This window comes from Macrobrachium nipponense, chromosome 12 (assembly GCF_015104395.2).
Source record: "Macrobrachium nipponense isolate FS-2020 chromosome 12, ASM1510439v2, whole genome shotgun sequence".
Lineage (NCBI taxonomy): Eukaryota > Metazoa > Arthropoda > Malacostraca > Decapoda > Palaemonidae > Macrobrachium > Macrobrachium nipponense.
Genome location: NC_087205.1, coordinates 7897600 through 7920465, shown reverse-complemented (window position 1 = coordinate 7920465; position 22866 = coordinate 7897600). Strand labels below are relative to the sequence as shown.

Sequence of the window (22866 nt, the reverse complement as noted above, 5' to 3'; positions counted from 1 at the left end):
TCTGAACTGAAAGATCCTTCCCCCCGTCATGAAACGGAGGTACTTCTTCGACGAAGGGTGGATCGGGACGTGAAAGTAGGCGTCTTGGAGATCTAGAGACACCATCCAATCTCCTTGTCGTAATGACGCTAGGACTGAAGCAGAAGTCTCCATGGAGAACTTCTCCTTCTGAACAAATTTGTTCAGAGCGCTGACGTCTAGTACTGGTCTCCAGCCTCCCGAGGCTTTTGCCACTAGAAAAAGGCGATTGTAAAACCCGGGGAGTTTTGATCCAGTACTAGTTCTATTGCACTCTTGTCCCACATTTGTTCCACCATCGATCGAAGAGTATCCCTCAGCACAGGGTCCTTGTACTTGGCTGATAGTTCCCTTGGTATTGGACGTTAGGGCGGAGTATTCAGGAAAGGGATACGATATCCCTTCCTTATGATATTCAGTGAAGACGCGTCTGCGTCTATCAGTGTCCAGGCCTCCACGAATCCCAGGAGCCTGGCACCTACTGGTGCTTGGAGGAGAAATGTTTCATTTCCCTTTTTAAAGGGACGAAAGGCGACCTACCTCTCCTCTCTGGAGCCTTCCTTCTTGCGGGAGGTCTGGAGATCGGACCCCAACGAAAGGGCTGCATAGAAGTGCTAGGTTCTTTCTTGTCAGAAAACTAAAGCAGGTTTCTTCTTCCTAGCTGACTGCGTCAGAAGATCCCTGCGTCGCCTTCTCAGTTAAAGAGTGAGCCACGTCCTTCACTAACTTAGAAGGGAACAAATAGTCAGACAGAGGTGCATACAGTAGAGCTGCCCTCTGAGCATGCGAGACTGCCTTTGTTAAGAAGGCGCCATACACCGTCCTTTTCTTCAAAAGACCTGCTCCAAATAATGAAGAGACTTCCAAAGATCCATCCTGTACTGCTTTGTCGATGCAAGACAAAATGCATAACAGGGCTTCAGGTTCGATTCCCTGTGAATCGTGAGCTTTCTTGGACATCACCCCAAGGGACCAATCTAAGAAGTTGAAGACTTCCAATACATGGAAAAGTCCTTGAGGAGATGATCCAGTTCGAAATACTCCATGTAATACGAGCAGAATTAAGACTTGGACGCCTTGAAGCGTCAACTAACGTCGAAAAGTCTGCCTCTGTAGTAGAAGGGAGAGCGATACCCATATCCTCCCCCGTCTTGTACCATATGCCTCTTTTCCCAGCTAACCTTGCTGGAGGCATGCAAAATACTGTCCTGACTAAGTCTTTCTTCGACTTCATCCAGGAGTCTAAGGCGTGTAAAGCCCGCTTCATCGAGATGGTGGGCTTCATCTTCAGAAAAAGACGAAGGCTTCTTCGCCTTCGCACTCGAAAAGAGCGAGCGCGGAGAAGGAGGAGCAGCCGGAGTCAACTCGTCTCCGTATTCCTCCAGAAGCAGGGTAGTCAACACCTTATAGTTGGACAAGCCCTCTCTTCCATGATCGTCATCATCCGAGTTTTGCTCCAACTCGTGATAATTCTGAGTTTCTGTTCTCCTTTCAGAACTTTCCTCTTCTGGAGGAGACAAACTCCTGATCGGAGAGGGGCTAAGGGAATGAAAGTCTTTCCTTTTTCCCGTTTTGATCGACTTGGAAGGCGTCACAACCTGCGGCTTCTCTTGCGCTTTAGAAGACGTCTTGTATGACGCTTCCCGCTCTCCGAGCGTCATGTATGACGTCTCTTGTTGACGTCTTGATGACGCTTCGCGTCTGGAAGACGCTTCGCTCTCTAAGGGCTTCCTACTCGGCGTCACAATCTTGGATGGAGCGTCACGTCTAAGATCCGCTTGAAATGACGCTTCACTTCTAAAAGACGTCTTCCGATTCTCTTGCCTTACAACACTCTCGTCAGCCCCCGTTCTTCGAGCAGGTGCGAGAGGACGAGACTTCTTAATTGGAAGCGTCACGTCCTTCCGACGGGGCGCTAAAACTCCCACAAGAGATGACAGTTGTTCCTGAACCGCCATAATTATCTTTCTTGACGCTTCTCCTACGTCTAGTGCATGACGCCTCTCGTCATCACTCGGGGAAGAAGCATGATGGGGTACTTCCTCATAAGCGTCAGGTGATCGATGACGCCACCTTCGCCTTCTTAATAGCAGACGGGGCGTCATCCGAGTAAGCGCTCTGGGCTTGGGCTTGAATCAATGTCTGCTTTCATATGACGCTTCAGCAGGTCTCGATAAGTTCGACTCCTTCCACCCTCCGTTTAGGTGAGGGGGGGGGGGGGGGGGGGAGGGGGGGGATGAGGGGGGGACGAGAAACGACTCGCGAAGGACGCTTTTCTATAGCGCCTTGAGCTGGCTGCATGAAGCAGAGCTAGCGAAGGGACGTCTGACCGTTGGGGATTCCCCACGACCTCCTTAAGGCTTTCGACTTTCCTTCTCCTCTGGGCATGTGAGCTTGGAAGAGGTCTAGGCCTGGGAGCGCCGCAGGGACGATCAAACGCCCCCTCCACAACACTGATAGGACTCACTTCACTAAAATGTTCACTATCACTAGCCTTACCTTTCGAGTCAGCCATCTTGGACTTCATGTCTCGAATAGTCGCTTTCAGATTGGCGATTTCCGATGCCGAATCCGAAAAGACACTCTGAGAATGAGATTTATAGGGAGAATCTACAGTAGTAGGGTTAGAATTATCCGTGAAAGGCTCAATAGGCCTTGAATTCACACCTTTCAGTCGTCTAACTCTATCCCTCTCTAACTTCTTCAAATAAGAAGTCAAAGTCTTCCATTCTTCTGCATTCAAACCCTCGCATTCTTTACAGTGTTAATAGCAGAACCTGAACCCCCCTACATTTACGGCATACAGTGTGAGGATCAACCGAAGCTTTCGGTATCCTCACCCTGCAGCCTACATTCACACACATTCTCACACTCACATTAGAATCAGACATACTGAGAAAAACCCAAAAGAGTTATTCCAAAACAGTCCACAGTAGCGAATGCCAAAAACACGATCCAAATACTCACCAAAAAGCCGAAAAACGTTGATCAAATGTTGAAAAATGAATCTAAGTCAGGAGGTAATAACAACAATGTTGATACCACCGGCGACAGAGAAAATATGATAGAAAACGGGGATGGTTCCTAGTCCTGCCACCCAGGGCAGGCCGGTAGATCACCTGACCTACCTGTAGCGAGTGGCGCGAAATTTGAATTTCTGTCGGGGACGACGGAGTCTTAGCTATGTATATATCTGACAGGTAAGTTGATTGTATGAAAATATTCGTTATTGAAAAAGTAACTCGACTCTGACTCAAATTTAAGTAATTATTTTTCTGAATTAGAACGTTCTTTCAAGTTCTGTATTATGACGTCACGACATCTTGACTTTCGTACCTATTGTAAATAATTGCTATACTCAACTGTCATTGCAGAACAGTTTACCAGTTATTCATGCAGATTGTTATCAGCAATATACATGTAATTGTTTATAATCGTAAAGCGCATATATATCTTTATTATTTACTTTTTGGATATATGAAGATGTTTTACTGCTGGATTATCTCCGTAGTGTGACGCAGTCGTTTTCGGTCCATGGGCCTCTGTCTGTTCGCACCATAAAAAATTATGGGGCCGAATTTGCAATGACCAGAAAGTCGTTAAAAGAGGAAAGTTAGCATTGAGGGACATATGTTTTGACTGAGAAAAATACAAATTTATATTCAATAGCTAGCTTGTAAAAAATACTTGGTTATAAAAACTTGATTGACAACTAAGCAGCATGTCTACTATGGGTTTCAGAGACCGTGCAAGCACGTTTTTGGCAATCACTAATTCTGTAACGAACACTCTTAACAGAAGCGATTTTGCTATAGTGCATTACACCCAGTGCCGTAATTTATAAGGGTATCGTGAATCACTAATCGTAAAGAATAACGACACTTGTCCTTGTACCGCGAGAGACAAAAAACTCCATTATGCATAAATGGATACGAACAGCGTATAAAGCTCCACCTACCCTCTCCCCCCCCTCCACCCTGCCATCCCTTTTCTCTTCGTTCCTCCGCCTTTTTCTTCTCTCTCTCTCTCTCTCTCTCTCTCGTCTCTGCTCTCTCTCTCTCTCTGTGCCATTCGGTATGTGTTGACCCTCCAAACTGGGTATAAGACTACACACAAAAACTTGAAATTGGTGAAATTAGGCTATGTATTGGAAGTATATACATAAATATTAAAGCAATTTTACCATTATTGCATTACTATGACAACTAGAATTCATGGAAACAGTTTATAATGGAATGGAACGGGCGTATGTGTGAAGCCTCCACTAATGTGGCAACGATGATTTGCCATTCTTACCATGCAAACATTAAAGGTTACATTTATTTCTGCATATGATTATTAAAGAAATTTCAAATACTAATAAAGACTGAAATCAATGAAAAGTGCTAGCAAAAACAAAAAAGCAATAAAAAAAAAACATATAATTCACCTTCCGTAGTCGTTCCTCTAGCACTTTTCCGTATTCGTTCCTCTATGGTTTTCGGCAGCCAGATGTACAAAAACGTTAGAAACATGATATTGTTATGTTACAATAAAGTTTCATACATACTTACCTGGCAGATATATACATAGCTAAGACTCCGTCGTCCCCGACAGAAATTCCAAATTTCGCGCCACTCGCTACAGTAGGTCAGGTGATCTACCGGCCTGCCCTGGGTGGCAGGACTAGGAACCATCCCCGTTTTTCTATCATATTTTCTCTCTTCCACCTGTCTCCTGCGGGGAGGCTGGGTGGGCCTTTAATTTGTATATATCTGCCAGGTAAGTATTGTATGAAACTTTATTGTAACATAACCAATATCATTTTCATACAATCAACTTACCTGTCAGATATATACATAGCTGATTGGCACCCTTCGGTGGAGGGTAAGAGACAGCTTCTATATGGAATAGACAGGTAAACAACATATGTTGTAGGTATAAATAAAACCTTGGTTCCTACCTGATAGGTGGTAGACTTCGTGGGTGTTTGCCCAGTAGTCTGCATCACCTCAAGAAACTTTAGCGAGATATATGATCTATGGCCAAGAGTTCTTGTGGGTCTGCCGATGGGGTCTTACCCACTTACTCGGCAGAGCCTAAAAGGACTTTGTCAATGGGTGCTGATCCACTTATATGACAATACACCTTATGAAGGAGCACACAACCAATCCCGACCACCTGATCCTAACCATACGTTAGAACTACAGATTGTTAAGAGTTATCCCCGAACTCGTCACAACAATCGTAACTCAAAATCACTACGCACACACATAATTTTCAAAAATTATACTCAACTAATTGGATATGACAAGAATTTTACTGAACAACATAGACGGCCGCCCGTGCTAGCCTAAGTCCTCTATTGTTAGAAGAGACTCGACCATATCCAAAAGAAGAAAAAAGTATAAACATTTAAGGATTGGATGTCTGCTCCCGTACCCAGAATCGTATCCGCTGATACGAAAGGACCTAGAGAAAAACACTTCTCATAGTCACACGCACGTCTTTCAAGTAATGAGATGCAAATACTGAGTTGCTCTCCAAAAATGTCGTATCTATTATGTTTTAACGAACATATTCTTATGAAACAAGAGAGACGTCGCTATATAGCTCTAACTTCATGAGCTTCTATTCTCAACAGTTGTAACTGTTCGTCAGGACAGGCCTTATGAGTGTCTGTAATGACGTTTCTTACAACGAATGCCAGCGCATTCTTGGACATCAGTCTTGTGGGGTCTTTTACCGCGCACCAAAGACCTTGTCTAGAGCCTCCCATTCGATGCTTTCTCTGAAGGTAGAACTTCAGAGCTCTAACAGGGCAGAGAGACCTCTCTGTTTCTCTGCCTACGAGACTTGACATGCCTTTGACTTCGAATGACTTAGGCCAGGGATTCGTAGGATTCTCGTTTTCCGCTAAAACCGGGCCTGAAACGAGCAAAATCGCTGAGTCTCCTTGAATGCTACTTCATCCTGCAGAGCATGCAATTCCCTAATTCTCTTTGCCGTAGCTAAAGATAATAGGAATAGGCATTTTTCGGGTAATGTCTCTAAACGATGCCCGATGAGGAGGTTCGAATCTTTCCGATGACAGATACTTTAGAACTACGTCTAGGTTCCAGTTCGGAGGTACTGGTTCCTTATACTTTGAAGTCTCAAAAGACCTTATGAGATCGTGGAGTCTTCATTATCTGCCCGATCTAATCCTCTGTTCCTGAATACAGCCGAGAGCATACTTCTATATCCCTCTATTGTGGATACGGCTAGATGAGATTTTCCTCTCAGGAATAGCCGGAAATCCGCAAATTTCCGCTATAGAGGTAGTGGAGGAGGACAACTTCTTGGATCTACACCTCCTTCTAAATACCTTCCACTTCGACTGGTATACTTTCGTAGTGGAGGTTCTGCGTTCTCTCGCGATCGCGCTTGCTACTTCGCGAGAAAAGCCTCTCGCTCTGACAAGTCTTTCGATAGTCGAAAGGCAGTCAGAGCGAGAGCGGAGAGGTTTGATGGTTGTATGAGAAGATCCGTCCTTCCGGGTAGGGATCTTGGAAAGTCTAACGCTTCACTCTACCACCTCCTTGAACCATTCCTGGGCCGGCCAAAAGGTGGCTATAACGTCATCCTCGTCTCCTTTGACGCCACAAACTTTTCATTACTAACCCCCGGATTTTGAATGGGGGAGAAGCATAAACGTCTCTCGAGACCAATTTAGCAGGAAGGCATCTACCATAAGTGCTCTGGGATCTTCCACGACGAGCAAAACACTGTGAGCCTTTTTTGAAATAAATGTGCGAAGAACTCCACCTGAGGAGTTCCCCCACAGAGACCAGAGATCGAGACACACCTTCCTCGTGAAAGTCCATTCTGTATGAAGGACTGGTTCCTCCTGCTGAGCTGTCCGCCCTCACATTCCTTTCTCCCCCCTAAGAACCTTGTCATCAGGGAGATGTTACTGTGATACGTCCAAAGTATAGGTCTCTCGTGAGCTCGTAAAGGAACGAGGAGTGCGTCCCTCCCTGTTTCCGAATGTAGGCAAGAGGGGTGGTGTTGGGCGTCAAACTCGTCCCGTACTCCTCAAGAAGAAGGTTAGTCAATCCCTTCTAGTTAGACAAACCTTCTCTTCCACTATATTCGTTATCCGAGTTTTCCTCTAACTCGGGATCTAAAAGCGTCTCCGCTCTCCTTTCCGAACATTCCTTCTTCTTGCGGAAACAAACTCCTAACAGGAGAGGGGCTAAGGGAATGATAATCCTTCCTCTTTCCCGCTCTAATATTCTTGGAAGGCGTCATAAGCTTCGCTTCTCTAGAATTTAGAAGACTCTTCATGCTTACATGACGCTTCCCGTTTGCCAAGCGTCATGGATGACGTCTTTTGCTGACGTCTCGATGACGCTTCGCGCTTGGAAGATGCTCAGCTCTCCAAAGGCGTCCTCCTTGGCGTCATAATATTGGGACGGAGCGTCATGTCTAGCTCCGTTTCCAATGACGCTTCGCTTCTAAAAGACGTCTTACTTCTCTCTGGCGTTACGAAACTCTCGTAAGCACCTGTTCTCTCTCTCGCACTAGACGCTTCTGTAAGACGTTTAGCCGTTTCCCGTCTGTATGACGCTTGTCGTTGAACAGGTAAGAGAGGACGAGACTTCTTAATTGGAAGCGACACGTCCTTCCGACGTTGCGTTCGAGATGACAGTTGCTCTTGAACTGCTATAATGATTCTCTTGACGCTTCTCCCACGTCCAGTGCATGACGTCTTTCGTCATCACTCGGTGGGGAAAAAAGGAAAGGGTACTTCCGCGTACACTTCAGGTGACGCTGACGCCCCCTTCGCTTTCTTGCTAGAAGACGGAGAGTCATCTGAGAAACTCTCCGGACTAGAATCCCTGTCAGGCGTCATATGGCGCTTCAGCGGTTTCGACAAGTTCGATTCCCTCCACCCTCTTTGTTTAGGTGAGGGAGAGAGAGGACGAGAAACACTCGCGAAGGACGCTTTCTATAGTGCCCTTGAGCCGCCTGCAACGAAGCAGAGCTAGCTTAAGGAACGTCTGACTGTTGGGATTCCCCACAACTCCTTAAGGTTGGCTTTTCGACTTTCCTTCTCCTCTGTGTTCGTGAGCTTGGAAGAGGTCTAGGCTTGGGAGTGTCGCAGGAGCCTGGCACCTACTGGTGCTTGGAGGAGAAATGTTTCATTTTCCCTTTTTAAAGGGACGAAACGGAGGGGACCTACCTCTCTCTCTGGAGCCTTCCTTCTTGCGGGAGGTCTGGAGATCGGACCACCTCGAAAGGGCTGCGTAGAAGTGCTAGGTCCCTTTCTTGTCCGATACTAAAGCAGGTTTCTTCTTCCTAGCTGACTGCGTCAGAAGATCCTGCGTCGCCTTCTCAGTTAAAGAGTGAGCCACGTCCTTCACTAACTTAGAAGGGAACAAATAGTTCGAAAGAGGTGCATATAGTAGAGCTGCCCTCTGCGCATGCGAGACTGCCTTTGTTAAGAAGGCGCCCTACACTGTCCTTTTCTTCAAAAGACCTGCTCCAAATAATGCAGAGACTTCCAAAGATCCATCTTGTACTGCTTTGTCGATGCACGACAAAATTGCATAACCAGGGCTTCAGGTTCGATTCCCCTGCGAATCGTGAGCTTTCTTGGACATCACCCCAAGGGACCAATCCAAGAAGTTGAAGACTTCCAATACATGGAAAAGTCCCTTGAGGAGATGATCTAGTTCCGAAATACTCCAAGTAATGCGGGCAGAATTAAGACTAGGACGCCTTGAAGCGTCAACTAACGTCGAAAAGTCTGCCTCTGTAGTAGAAGGAGAGCGATACCCATATCCTCCCCCGTCTTGTACCATGCCTGCTCTCCCAGCTAACCTTGCTGGAGGCATGCAAAATACTGTCCTGGTTAAGTCTTTCTTCGACTTCATCCAGGCGTCTAAGGCGTGTAAAGCCCGCTTCATCGAGATGGTGGGCTTCATCTTCAGAAAGACGAAGTCTTCTTCACCTTTCGCACTCGAAAAGAGCGAGCGCGGAGAAGAGGAGCGAGCCGGAGAGTCAACTCGTCTCGTATTCCTCCAGAAAGCAGGGTAGTCAACACCTTATAGTTGGACAAGCCCTCTCTTCCAAGATCGTCATCATCCGAGTTTCGTTCGAACTCGTGATAATCCTGAGTTTTCTGTTCTCCTTTCAGAACTTTCCTCTTCTGGGGGAGACAAACTCCTGATCGGAGAGGGGCTAAGGGAATGAAAGTCTTTCCTTTTTCCCGTTCTGATCGACTTGGAAGGCGTCACAACCTGCGGCTTCTCTCGCGCTTTAGAAGACGTCATGTGACGCTTCCCGCTCTCCGAGCGTCATGTATGACGTCTCTTGTTGACGTTTAGGATGACGCTTCGCGTTTGGAAGACGCTTCGCTTTCTAAGGGCTTCCTACTCGGCGTCACAATCTTGGACGGAGCGTCACGTCTAAGCTCCTCTTGATTTGACGCTTCACTTCTACAAGACGACTTCCGAGCAGGTGCGAGAGGACGAGACTTCTTAATCGGAAGCGTCACGTCCTTCCGACGGGGCGCTAAAACTCCCACAAGAGATGACAGTTGTTCCTGCACCGCCATAATGATCTTCCTTGACGCTTCTCCTACGTCTAGTCCTGACGCCTTTCGTCATCACTCGGGGAAGAAGCATGATGGGGTACTTCCTCGTAAGCGTCAGGTGACGTTGAAGCCACCTTCGCCTTCTTAATAGCCGACGGGGGGCGTCATCCGAGAAGCGCTCCGGCTAGAATCAATGTCTTGCTTCATATGACGCTTCAGCGGTCTCGATAAGTTCGACTCCTTCCACCCTCGTTTAGGTGAGGGAGAGGGAGAGGACGAGAAAAACTCGCGAAGGACGCTTTTTCTATAGCGCCCTTGAGCTGGCTGCCATGAAGCAAAGCTAGCTGAAGGGACGTCTGACCGTTGGGGATTCCCTCCGACCTCCTTAAGGCTTTCGACTTTCCTTCTCCTCTGGGCATGTGAGCTTGGAAGAGGTCTAGGCCTGGGAGCGCCGCAGGGACGATCAAACGCCCCCTCACAACACTGATAGGGCTCACTTCACTAAAATTTTCACTATCACTAGCCTTACCTTTCGAGTCCGCCATCTTGGACTTCATGTTCTCGAATCGTCGCTTTTCAGATTGGCGATTTCCGATGCCGAATCCGAAAAGACACTCTGAGAATGAGATTTATAGGGAGAATCTACAGTAGTAGGGTTAGAATTATTATTGAAAGGCTCAATAGGCCTTGAATTCACACCTTTCAGCCTTCTAACAACTCTATCCCTCTCTAACTTCTTCAAATAAGAAGTCAAAGTCTTCCATTCTTTCTGCATTCAAACTCTCGCATTCCTTACAAGTGTTAATAGCAGAACACTGCACCCCCTACATTTACGGCATACAGTGTGAGGATCAAACCGAAGCTTTCGGTATCCTCACCCTGCAGCCTACATTCACACACATTCTCACACTCACATTAGAATCAGACATACTGAGAAAAATCCAAAAGAGTTATTCCAAAAACAGTCCACAGTAGCGAATGCCAAAACACGATCCAAATACGTCACCAAAAGTCGAAAAACGCTGATCAAAGTGTTGAAAAATGAATCCAAGTCAGGAGGTAATAACAACAATGTTGATACCACCGGCGACAGAGAAAATATGATAGAAAACGGGGATGGTTCCTAGTCCTGCCACCCAGGGCAGGCCGGTAGATCACCTGACCTACCTGTAGCGAGTGGCGCGAAATTTGAATTTCTGTCGGGGACGACGGAGTCTTAGCTATGTATATATCTGACAGGTAAGTTGATTGTATGAAAATTTGATTTATCTACTTTAGAAATATCTGTAATTTTTCGGGGTAATTTGGTTGCAAAAAGGGATAATATGCATGAATAAATCAAATTTTTAAATAAAGTAAATTTAAACTAAATAACGAGTAAAGTAAACAGTTTAGGGAATAAAACTTTGCAGTTTCGTCGTCTGTCGTCGTCTGCTGTTTCATAACTGTGTTTATGGCGCACGCTCTTAGAAACCAGAAACAGCAACGGGTTTTAAAGTGCAATGTGGAGTGAACTGAGACCAAAATGTGTATAATAACAATCAAATAAGCACTGTGGAGTTTCAGTTGTGATGGCAGTAAGGATAAAAACCACCGATTACAAGGTAAGAATGAATTCAGTTCAAACCATAACCCCGGGAATAACAAGTTTCATACTTTCACTAATATAGGCAACAAAACGTTGTTTTATTGTGCTGATTACAACTGCAATCTTGAGTAAGATCAATAAACGTTACATATATACGCTAACATTGTTCAAATGAGTGCTGGGAAGGCTGGGGAAAGATGGTGGCCATCACTGATCAGAAACCTTCCATGAAAAACGTAGCCGCCATAATGGATTTCAAAAACTGCCTTTGAAAAACATATTTTACGAAGAGCTCACATGACTTATTTTAGTTCGGTGTGGGGGCTTTCATATATCACATTATGTTGACGAAACTTCAGTCTTTTAAAGGGTATGCTTAGAGTTGCAATTGTATTCTTGTTTCACCAATTAAATATCGAGTGAATAAGACCCGTCCACCGTGATGAGGGTTGGCCTGTCGTGATATTCTACCCTATATACGCTAACATTGTTCAAATGAGTGCTGGGAAGGCTGGGGAAAGATGGTGGCCGTCACTGATGAGAACCGTCCATGCAAAACGTAGCCGCCATATTGGATTTCAAAACTGCCTTGAAAACATATTTTACGAAGAGCTCACATGCTTATTTTAGTTCGTATGGGGCTTTCATATATCACATTACAGGTACTATCCGACTTACAACCTACTCGACATACGACCACTCGCACTTAGGGTAGAACATCACAGCAGGCCAAGCAGGCCACCTACAATCAATGCAAGCCATCCTCCGAAAAAGTACATTATAACGCGTCCTGACACCGGAGATGGGCATCAGTCGCGACTTCTTGTTGGTGAGAAACGGAGCTAAAGACCTCTACTCTCCTTTCGAAGTAAGTATTTCTCCAAAGTTAGAAATTAAGGCCAAAATTTTAAGATTTAAACAGAGGGTACTGAAAATGGCGCCCACGGCAGTGGAAATCTCACCAAAACGCGTTCAACATTTTTACTTACAACTAAAAATGTTTCGAAGATTGACGCCATCTCGATGTTTACGGAGTCGCTTGTGTCAACAAACTTTCCATTTCCTGTGATAAATCCGCACACCACTTGTACCCACAGACGCTGGAGCACTTTTATTACAACAATCGAAACACGATTTCTCACCAACAACAAGCCAGGCGTTAAACAGCTGTTGGGTAGAAGATGACGAGAAGCGTGCTCTTGGCTAATTTTTAAATAAAGTAGTTTTTTAAAACATCAATATTTTACATATTTATGATGATTAATTTGAAAATATTCGTTATTGAAAAAGTAACTCGACTCTGACTCAAATTTAAGTAATTATTTTTCTGAATTAGAACGTTCTTTCAAGTTCTGTATTATGACGTCACGACATCTTGACTTTCGTACCTATTATAAATAATTGCTATACTCAACTGTCATTGCAGAACAGTTTACCAGTTATTCATGCAGATTGTTATCAGCTATACATGTAATTGTTATAATCGTAATGCGCATATATATCTTTATTATTTACTTTTTGGATATATGAAGATGTTTTACTGCTTGGATTATCGCCGTAGTGTGACGCAATAGTTTTCGGTCCATGGGCCTCTGTCTGTTTTCGCACCCATAAGAAATTATGGGGCCGAATTGCAATGACCAGAAAGTCGTTAAAAGAGGAAAGTTAGCATTGAGGGGCATATGTTTTGACTGAGAAAATACAAATTTATTCAATAGCTAGCTTGTAAAAAATACTTGGTTATAAAAAACTTGATGACAAACCTAAGCAGCATGTCTACAAAGGGTTTCAGAGACCGTGCAAGCACGTTTTTGGGCAATACCTATTTCTGTAACGAACACTCTTAACAGAACGAGATTTTGCTATAGTGCATTACACCCAGTGCCGTAATTTATAAGGGTATCGTGAATCACTAATCGTAAAGAATAACGACACTTGTCCTTGTACCAAGAGACAAAAACTCCATTATGCAGAAATGGATACGAACACGCGTATAAAGCTCCACCTACCCTCTCCCCACCCCCCCCCACCCCCCCCCTCCACCGCCATCCCTTTTGCTCTTTGTTCCTCCGCTTCCTTTTCTCTCTCTCTCTCTCTCTCTCTCTCTCTCTCTGTTTGCCATTCGGTATGTGTGACCTCCAAACTGGGTATAAGGCTACACACAAAACGTTGAAATTGGTGAAATTAGGCTATGTATTGGAAGTATATATACATAAATATTAAAGCAATTTTATCATTATTGGTTTTCTTTCAATACGCTTCGGGCGTTTATCGAGACAAATTGGATTTCGCGTCTTTCACAATGAATGTCCCAAAGAGGAGGCATATTTCTTCAGGTGAGATCAATCAAATACTAGATGAGGAGTGTGATATTGATAACCTATTTGATGATGAGAGCTCTAGTTCTGAATCCTCCAGTGATGATACAAACTTTTCTTCCAATTGCGGGAGTGAAGATGACTTTTCTGCCGAGTGACTGGACTCCCGAGAGAGAGAGAGAGAAGAGAGAGAGAGAGAGAATTTCCTACAGTTAATTACAGTAGTGAATAACAAGCATAAAAATCAATATTAACTTTGAAAAACTATCATCAGTGCTATGATCGCTGATTCAAAAAAAAGCGTGACGGTACGTTAGCAGCGAGCCTCATCAGGGGCGGACGCTTAACAGGATGATAATGGAACGGCGTATGTGTGAAGCCTCCACTAATGTGGCAACGATGATTTTGCCATTCTTAGCATGCAAACATTAAAGGTTACATTTATTTCTGGCATACGATTATTAAGAAATTCAAAATACTAATAAAGACTGAAATCAATGAAAAGTGCTCAGCAAAAACAAAAAAGCAAAAAAAAAAAAACGTAGTCGTTCCTCTGCACTTTTCCGTATTCGTTCCTCTATGGTTTTCGGCCAGCCAGATGTACGAAAACGTTAGAAACATATGATTGTATCTACTTTAGAAATATCTGTAATTTTTCGGGGTAATTTGGTTGCAAAAAAGGGATAATATACATCACGGTAGACGGGTCTTATTCACTCGATATTTAATTGGTGAAACATGAATACAATTGCAACTCTAAGCATACCATTTAAAAGACTGAAGTTTCGTCAACATATTATGATATATAAAAGCCCCATACGAACTAAAATAGCATGTGAGCTCTCGTAAAATATGTTTTCAAGGCAGTTTTGAAATCCAATATGGCGGCTACGTTTTTTCATGGACGGTTCTCATCAGTGACCGGCCACCATCTTCCCCAGCCTTCCCACACTCATTTGAACAATGTTAGCGTATGTATGTAACGTTTATTGATCTTACTCAAGATTGCAGTTGTAATCAGCACAATAAAACAACGTTTTGTTGCCTATATTAGTGAAAGTATGAAACTTGTTATTCCCGGGGTTATGGTTGGAACTGAATTCATTCTTACCTTGTAATCGGCGGTTTTTATCCTTACTGCCATCACAACTGAAACTCCACAGTGCTTATTTGATTGTTATTATACACATTTTGGTCTCAGTTCACTCCACATTGCACTTTAAACCCGTTGCTGTTCCTGGTTTCTTAACGCGCGGCCGCGCGCCATAAACACAATTACAAACAGCAGCGACGACAGACGACGAAAACTGACAAAGTTTTTTTTATTCCCCTACAACTGTTTACTTTACTCGTATTTAGTTTTAAATTTACATTGTTATTAAAAATTTTGATTTAATCATGTATTTTATTATCCTTTTTTGCAACCAAATTACCCCGAAAAAATTACAGAATTTATTTCTAACGTAGATAAAATCAAATGTTTCTTAACGTTTTCGTACATCTGGCTGCCCGAAAACCATAGAGGAACGAATACGGAAAAGTGCATAGAGGAAACACTACGTTTTTTTTTTTTTTTTTTTTTTTTGCTTTTTTGTTTTTGCTAGCACTTTTCATTGATTTCAGTCTTATTAGTATTTTGAATTTCTTAAATAATATTCGTAGAAAAATGCCAGAAATAAATGGTAAACTTTTAATGTTTCCTTTGCATGCTAAGAATGGCAAAATCATCGTTGTTCACATTAGTGGAGGCTTCCACACATACGCCGTTCCATTATCCTGTTAAGCGTCCGCCCCTGATGAGCTCGCTGCCTAACGTACCGTCACGCTTTTTTTGTAATCAGCGATCATAGCACTGATGATAGTTTTTCAAAGTTAATATTGATTTTTATGCTTGTTATTCATACTGTATTAACTGTAGGAAATTCTCTCTCTCTCTCTCTCTCTCTCTCTCTCTCTCTCTCTCTCTCGGAGTCCAGTCACTCGGCAAAGAAAAGTCATCTTCACTCCCGCAATTGGAAGAAAAGTTTGTATCATCACTGGAGGATTCAGAACTAGAGCTCTCATCATCAAATAGGTTATCAATATCACACTCCTCATCTAGTATTTGATTGATCTCACCTAAAGAAATATGCCTCCTCTTTGGGGACATTCATTGTGAAAGACGCGAAATCCAATTTGTCTCGATAAACGCCCGAAGCGTATTGAAAGAAAAACCAACAGGGACAGGCAGTTTTCTAGCATAAGCGACCACCAGGAAAGAGTTGCCAGGCTGGAAATAAGTTTCCCATGTGCTGAGAGTGTTACCAAATGATGTTCCTACACTTTCTATCGAGTTAAACGTATTATTACGGGGCTGACGGCTTGACAAGCACAGTTAAAGTCTTGAACGTTAATATCCCGTTGAAGGCGCTACGAGTAGATCGCGGTAAACGTATTATTACGTGGGTGACGCTTAACAGGTTATAAACTGTTTCCATGAATTCTAGTTGTCATAGTAATGCAATAATGATAAAATTGCTTTAATATTTATGTATATATACTTCCAATACATAGCCTAATTTCACCAATTTCAACTTTTGTGTGTAGTCTTATACCCAGTTTGGAGGGTCAACACATACCGAATGGCGCACAGAGAGAGAGAGAGAGAGAGAGAGAGAGAGAGAGAGAGAAAGGAAGGCGGAGGAACAAAGAAGAAAAGGATGGCGGTGGAGGGGGGTGGGGGGGGGTGGGGGGGGGGGTTGGGGAGAGGGTAGGTGGAGCTTTATACGCGTTGTTCGTATCCATTTCTGCAATAATGGAGTTTTTGTCTCTTGGTACAAGGACCAAGTGTCGTTATTCTTTACGATTTAGTGATTCACGATACCCTTATAAAATTACGGCACTGGGTGTAATGCACTATAGCAAAATCTCGTTCTGTTAGAAGAGTGTTCGTTACAGAATTAGGTATTGCCCAAAAACGTGCTTGCACTGTCTCTGAACCCATAGTAGACATGCTGCTTAGTTGTCAATCAAGTTTTTATAACCAAGTATTTTTTACAAGCTAGCTATTGAATAAATTTGTATTTTTCTCAGTCAAAACATATGCCCCTCAATGCTAACTTTCCTCTTTTAAAGACTTTCTGGTCATTGCAAATTCGGCCCATAATTTCTTATGGTGCGAAAACAGACAAGAGGCCATGGACCGAAAACGATTGCGTCACACTACGGGGTGGCGATAATCCAGCAGTAAAACATCCTTCATATATCCAAAAAGTAAATAATAAAGATATATATGCGCATTACGATTATAAAAACAATTACATGTATAGCTGATAACAATCTGCATGAATAACTGGTAAACTGTTCTGCAATGACAGTTGAGTATAGCAATTATTTACAATAGGTACGAAAGTCAAGATGTCGTGACGTCATAATACAGAACTTGAAAGAACGTTCTAATTCAGAAAAATAATTACTTAAATTTGAGTCAGAGTCGAGTTACTTTTCAATAACGAATATTTTCAAATTCAATTAATCATCATAAAAATATGTAAAATATTGATGTGTTTACTACTTTTTATTTAAAAATTTTTAAAGTTAAACCTAAGCGCACAGCTTCTCGTCATCTTCTACCCAAACAGCTGTTTACGCCTGGCTTGTTGTTGATGAGAAATCGTGTTTCGATTGTTGTGATAAAAGTGCTCCAGCGTCTGTGGGTACAAGTGGTGTGCGGATTTATCACAGGAAATGGTTAGTTTATTGACACAAGCTACTCCGTAAACATCGAGATGGCGTCAATCTTCTAAATACCGTCGAGTTGTAAGTACAAAATGTTGAACGCGTTTTGGTGAGATTTGCACTACGTTTGAGACCGTTTTCAGTACCCTCTGTTTAAATCTTAAAATTTGGCCTTAATTTCTAACTTTGGAGAAAATACTTACTTCGAAAGGAGAGTAGAGGTCTTTAGCTCCGTTTCTCACCAACAACAAGTCGCGACTGATGCCCATCTCGGGTGTCAGGATGCGTTATAATGTACTTTTTCGGAGGGTGGCTTGCATTGATGGTAGGTGGCCTGCTTGGCCTGCTGTGATGATCTACCCTAATGTACTTTTTTAGGGGTTGTACACATTGATCGTACATGGTCCACCCCTGTACCATGCGGTTTTTTACCCTATTTAAAAAAATTATCGAAGTGCACGCTCCATCGTCATCTTCTACCATAACAGTCGTTTACTCGGTGAGGGAAAGTTTTCCGATTGTTGTGATGAAAGTGTCCCAGCGTCTGTGGGTACAAGTGGTGTGCGGAGTTATCACAGGAAATAGTTAGTTTATTGACACAAGCAACTCCGTAAACATCGAGATGGCGTCAATCGGGTAGATTACAGTTCAGTTGACCGGACCGTGTAACACCATTTTGCCCGGTCCGTAATCCCTCCGCCAAGGTAAGTAGTTCTCGCAGATGACCCCGAGCCTACCAAAACCAAAGACCCAGCCGACCAAACCCGAACCCAACCCACAGGACCGAACCCGAACATGCATCAACATGAAAGCCGATTCTCTTCGATATTTTTAATCTTGCCCAACTAATCTTTAGGACCTCCAATTTAATTTACAGTATTCTATATTTTCACCCATGCCCAACTGAACTGTAAGAGCTCCATTTTTTTCCCTTCGTTATTCTATTTTTTTCCCATGCTTGCAGGAGTTCCATTTTTTTTTTTCATTATTCGATATTTTGACTCTTGCCCACGATAGTTTTACCCGTGCCAACATAATCTGTAGGAGATACATTTTTTTCCTCATTATTCGATATTTCTTTCCTTGCCCAACTCATCTGTATGACCTACATTTTTTTACATTCTTCGATACATATTTTCCAGGTACTAGTTATCCGCTAGGATAACTAGTACCTGGAACGGACCATGCCCGACCTTCCTCGACCCTTCAGTCTGTTCCTGCTTCTCAGCCAGTTCAGTGCTTCGTCATAGCTACCATGTCTTCTTCTGCCGAGAATTTGTCGTGTTCCGCACACGTGGCGTTCGCTGCCGCCGTTCCCGTCACGCTGGAAGACATATACATTTTGTGTCAAGACGAACGATCCCTAGTTAGTTATTTAATGAAAACAAATTCCCCTTGTTCAGTCATCTCGGAAAACAACCCGTCCCGCCAAGAAAAAGAAAAAAAAATCCTCTACCCAGAAGATTTGAACGACTCGGATTCTCTTATTAACTTCTATATTTCTGGACGACTAGCAACATCTCCAAGGTAAGGTTATCAATGTAAATGCACGTATTCTAATTATTTTGCCAAAATTAAGCACGCCATTGTTATTTCCGCTTTGCTGAAGTCAGCACGCTAACACATCCGAACATTCACGTTCGCTAGAAGTCCACGTGTTCGAACGCAGTCCATGTGTTCGAGCAAACAACGTGGCCTTGACTTTAACCAATGTATTCTCGGAAATATTCATTTTGTTTAGTTATCAGTAAGGATATACGGGTGCCAGCCATATTTATGGACAAGTTATATTGGTTAGATATTTATAATTGTTAACTTACTACACAGGGGGGTCCAGGGGGGCGAAGCCCCCCGGGCCAGTAAGACATGCAGACTTAGTTTGGTTAGGTCGGTTCCTTTGGTTAGGTAGCAATCACTGTTAATATACTATACTGGGGGGTCCAGGGGGGCGAAGCCCCCCGGCAGGTAAGGACGTGGAGACTAACTATGGTTAGGTTGGTTCCTTTGGTTAGGTACAATCACTTAATATACTATACTGGGGGGTCCAGGGGGGCGAAGCCCCCCGGCCAGGTAAGGGCACGCGGCCTAAGTTTGGTTAGGTTGGTTCGTTTGGTTACGATCACCGGAGCTCCTACAGTTTAGTTGGAACAGGAGCTCCTACAGTTTAGTTGGAACGGGAGCTCATACAGTTTAGTTGGCCACTGGTTTTTTTTGCTTGGGTTTCGTGATTTTTAGTGTTCATTGCCGTCGTTTTGTTAGCCTAACACAACGGGGGACGGGACCTCCTACATTTTTGTTGGTACGTGAGCTCCTACAGTTTACTTGGCAACGGGTTTCGTCTGCTAGGGTTTTGTTGTTTTTCGTGTTCATTGTCGTCATCTGGGTTTCCCCCCACCCAAAAACCCCGGTTTCCCAATGGCTCCCCCCTTACCGTTTTCATTTACTCGCATGTACTCCCCCTCAAAAAAAACCCCGGTTCCCAAAAAGGGTCCCCCATTATCGTTTTTATAGGTTTCGGGGTTTTTAAACCGGGCGCCAAAACAAAGCGTCCATCTTGTTTGTATTGCTCCGCCGATTCCATAGCAGACGAAACCCGTGGTCACTGAACTGTAAGCGCTCCCGTCAATCTTCTAAATATTTCAAGTTGTAAGTAAAAATGTTGAACGCGTTTTGGCGAGATTTGCACTACGTTGGACATCCTTATCACTACCCTATGTTTAATGCTTTAAATTTGGCCTTAATTTCTAACTTTGGAGAAAATATTTACTTCGAAAGGAGAGTAGAGGTCTTTAGCTCCGTTTCTCACCAACAAGAAGTCGCGACTGATGCCCATCTCCGGTGTCAGGACGCGTTATAATGCACTTTTTTTGGGATTGTCCAAGCTGATCGTACATGGTCCACTCTGGACCCAACGGTTTTTTACCCTATGTTGATGAAACACCAATCTTTTGAATGGTATGCTTATTGTTATTGTATTCTTGTTTCACCAATTAAATATCGAGTGAATAAGACCCGTCCAGCGTAATAAGGGTTGGTAGTCAGTGATTTTTTTACCATACTTCGAAAGGATAGTAGAGGTCTTTAGCTCAGTCTCTTACCAACAACAATTTGTAATAACTGCTAAATCTACTCATTCTTATGCTACCCGAGTAATACATAGACACACACTCCCTTTTAAGAACAAGTATCACATTCACAACCAGTTACATGTGTCACTTGCATTCGGTACTTGAGGTATCACTTTACGGATTGCTCAAGGATTAATCACCACGTGCCTCAATATTAGCTATTATTTTAAAGTTAAATGGTGACAGATAAAACTCTTACCTGCCGTGTTTTCTCCTCCCGTGATCCACTTCTTTCTTGGCCATGTTCTGAAACGGTCGGAAAGAAACTTTGTGAATATCCAGTCAGTGGTGAGGAGCGGTTATTTAATCCAAAACCATCCTAAATTTGAGCACACTAAAATAACTTTCATTGATTAAAATATATAAACAAACATATCAAGAGCCATATTTCAATATAAATTTACTGAAAATTGTTTCAAACGTTAGAAATAATACATTTAAAATATACGGAGGCCGTTTCTCAAACGTACCAGCGGGTGTCTTGTTTACCAAAAGAAAGGCGAATGGTCGACTTCCGAAAAGTACAGCTTTACGGTATAACATGTTCAGGTTAATGCTGTATATAAAATCTGTCCGTAGTTTTAAATATTTCAAATAACCAATTAAAAATATTAAAATAATATTTAATTATTTACGTAAAATATGTGAAGAAAGAAATCTTTATATATATTTTTAAAAGATGTACTGTCTATTCTTTGCCGATTCTAATATATTTTTATCGTACGGTAATTGGCTTGGGAACTTATTAAAACGTATGATTATAATTTATTTATTTTATTTTAATTCCATTTACCAAGTTTTATTGCTTTTCGGAGTATGAGAGTAAAAGTGCTACTTATGCTAAGACTTATCGAGAAGGGTCTACTGTGTTCGCTACTTTGCTTCAATTAGCGTAAACAAAAGAGAGGAAGATGTCGGACGAATGTCAATCTGCTGCACCAACTTTTCCAACAGAGTCCATCAAAGTCATAGCAGAGAGCATTGGGATTTCACCAGTGGGAGATGATGTTGCCAAGGAATTAGCGGAAGAAGCTACGTTTAGACTAAAGCTTCTAATTCAGGTAACAATGGACGATTTTGTTTGGGTTACCCTTACTCTAGGATTAATCTGGGTAGGCTACGAGCCTGTCATTCTTGTCTAGACTACCTTACTAAGGATTTAGAAAAATGCTCACTTTGCATTTTATTGACGGGATATTCCATTATGATTCATGTTCATTAATATTTCCGAAACTCGTAGAGTAGGCGTAAGTTAGGCTGTCGTTTTTTCTTGAGTGGCTCAATCAATTATACTACAAGCTAGGCTTGGTCTTTGGTAAGTACTAGCTATAGGGGAAACAACCGAGTGGACTAGCTGATCCAGTCTTGCCCGCTTGTTGATCCACCTTCCAATAAAGTACTTTTGCTTACTTTGAAATGAGAGTAGAGGTCTCGAGGTGTTGCTCCCACCACCGATAACTCATGACTGGTGCCCATCTCCAGTGTCAGGCCGTATTAAAAGTACTTTTTCGGAGGGTGGAGCAACAAGCAGGCAAGACTGGATCAGCTAGTCCACTCGGTTGTTCCCCCTAATAGGGGGAAACACCGCAGTGGATCCATCGTCGTCATGTGGATCAGCCTTATTCACCCAATATTTAATTAGTGAAACAAGTATACAATTACATCTTTAAGCATAGGTACCATGCAAAAGATTAAAGTTTCGTCAACATAATGTGATAGCCTATATGAAAGTGCCATAAGAACTAATCTAAGCATGTGAGGTCTTCGTAAAATAGGTATGTTTTCAAGGCAGTTTTGAAATCCAGTATGGCGGCAACCTCCTGAGGTGTGTTCGTAAGCGCAGCGGATCCAACATCTTTCCCAGCCTTCCCAGCACTCATTTGAACAATGTTAGCGTATATGTATATATATATATATATATATATATATAGTATATATATATATATATATATATATATATATATATATATATATATATATATATATATAATATATATATATATATATATATATATATCTATATATATAGTATATAACATTTATTGATCTTACTCAAGATTGTAGTTGTAATCAGCACAATAAAACATACATTTTGTTGCCTATATTAGTGAAAGTATGAAACTTCTTATTCCCGGTGTCATGGTTTGAACTGAAATTCATTTTTACCTTGTAATCTGTGGTTTTATCCTTACTGCCATCACAACTAAAACTCCACAGTGCTTATTTGATTGTAATTATACATGTCTTGGTCTTAATTCACTCCAAATTGCACTTGAACTATGTTGCGGTTCCTGGTTCCTAAGCGCTCACTCCACAAGCACAGTTGCGGGCAGCCACAAGTAAACGGTTTATGAGGTGCAAAGCTTTATTCCCATAATTGTTTACTTTACTTTATTCCCTTAACTGTTTACTTTAATTCATGTCTATTATCCCTTTTTTGCAACCAAATTAACCCCGAAAAATTGCAGATATTTCTAAAGTAGATACGAGCAGACAACAGCAAAAATCAGTTTTTCCAATTTAGTGGAGCTTCAC

General features: G+C 42.6%; 2 protein-coding genes across 4 annotated transcripts in view; one reads left to right on the top strand and one right to left on the bottom strand.

The window, feature by feature from the left end:
* The window catches only part of LOC135224323 (large ribosomal subunit protein eL33-like), a 34666-nt gene extending 13764 nt beyond the window's left edge, over positions 1–20902 (bottom strand). Inside the window, exons 1-2 of one of the 2 annotated variants that reach the window (XM_064263222.1) lie at positions 20802–20902; positions 20531–20577 (exon numbers count right to left, since the gene is read on the bottom strand). In XM_064263222.1, the coding sequence (XP_064119292.1) occupies positions 20531–20574 (44 nt within the window). In that variant the 5' untranslated portion in view covers positions 20575–20577; positions 20802–20902. Of the gene's footprint in view, positions 1–20530; positions 20578–20766 lie in introns of both variants that reach the window. The other variant, XM_064263221.1, reaches the window with a different exon arrangement.
* Positions 20903–21128: 226 nt separating this feature from the next.
* Positions 21129–22866, top strand: part of LOC135224322 (transcription initiation factor TFIID subunit 6-like) — a 42489-nt gene continuing 40751 nt past the window's right edge. The window contains exon 1 of one of the 2 annotated variants that reach the window (XM_064263218.1): positions 21129–21392. In XM_064263218.1, the coding sequence (XP_064119288.1) occupies positions 21243–21392 (150 nt within the window). In that variant the 5' untranslated portion in view covers positions 21129–21242. The remainder of the gene's footprint in view (positions 21393–22866) is intronic. The other variant, XM_064263219.1, reaches the window with a different exon arrangement.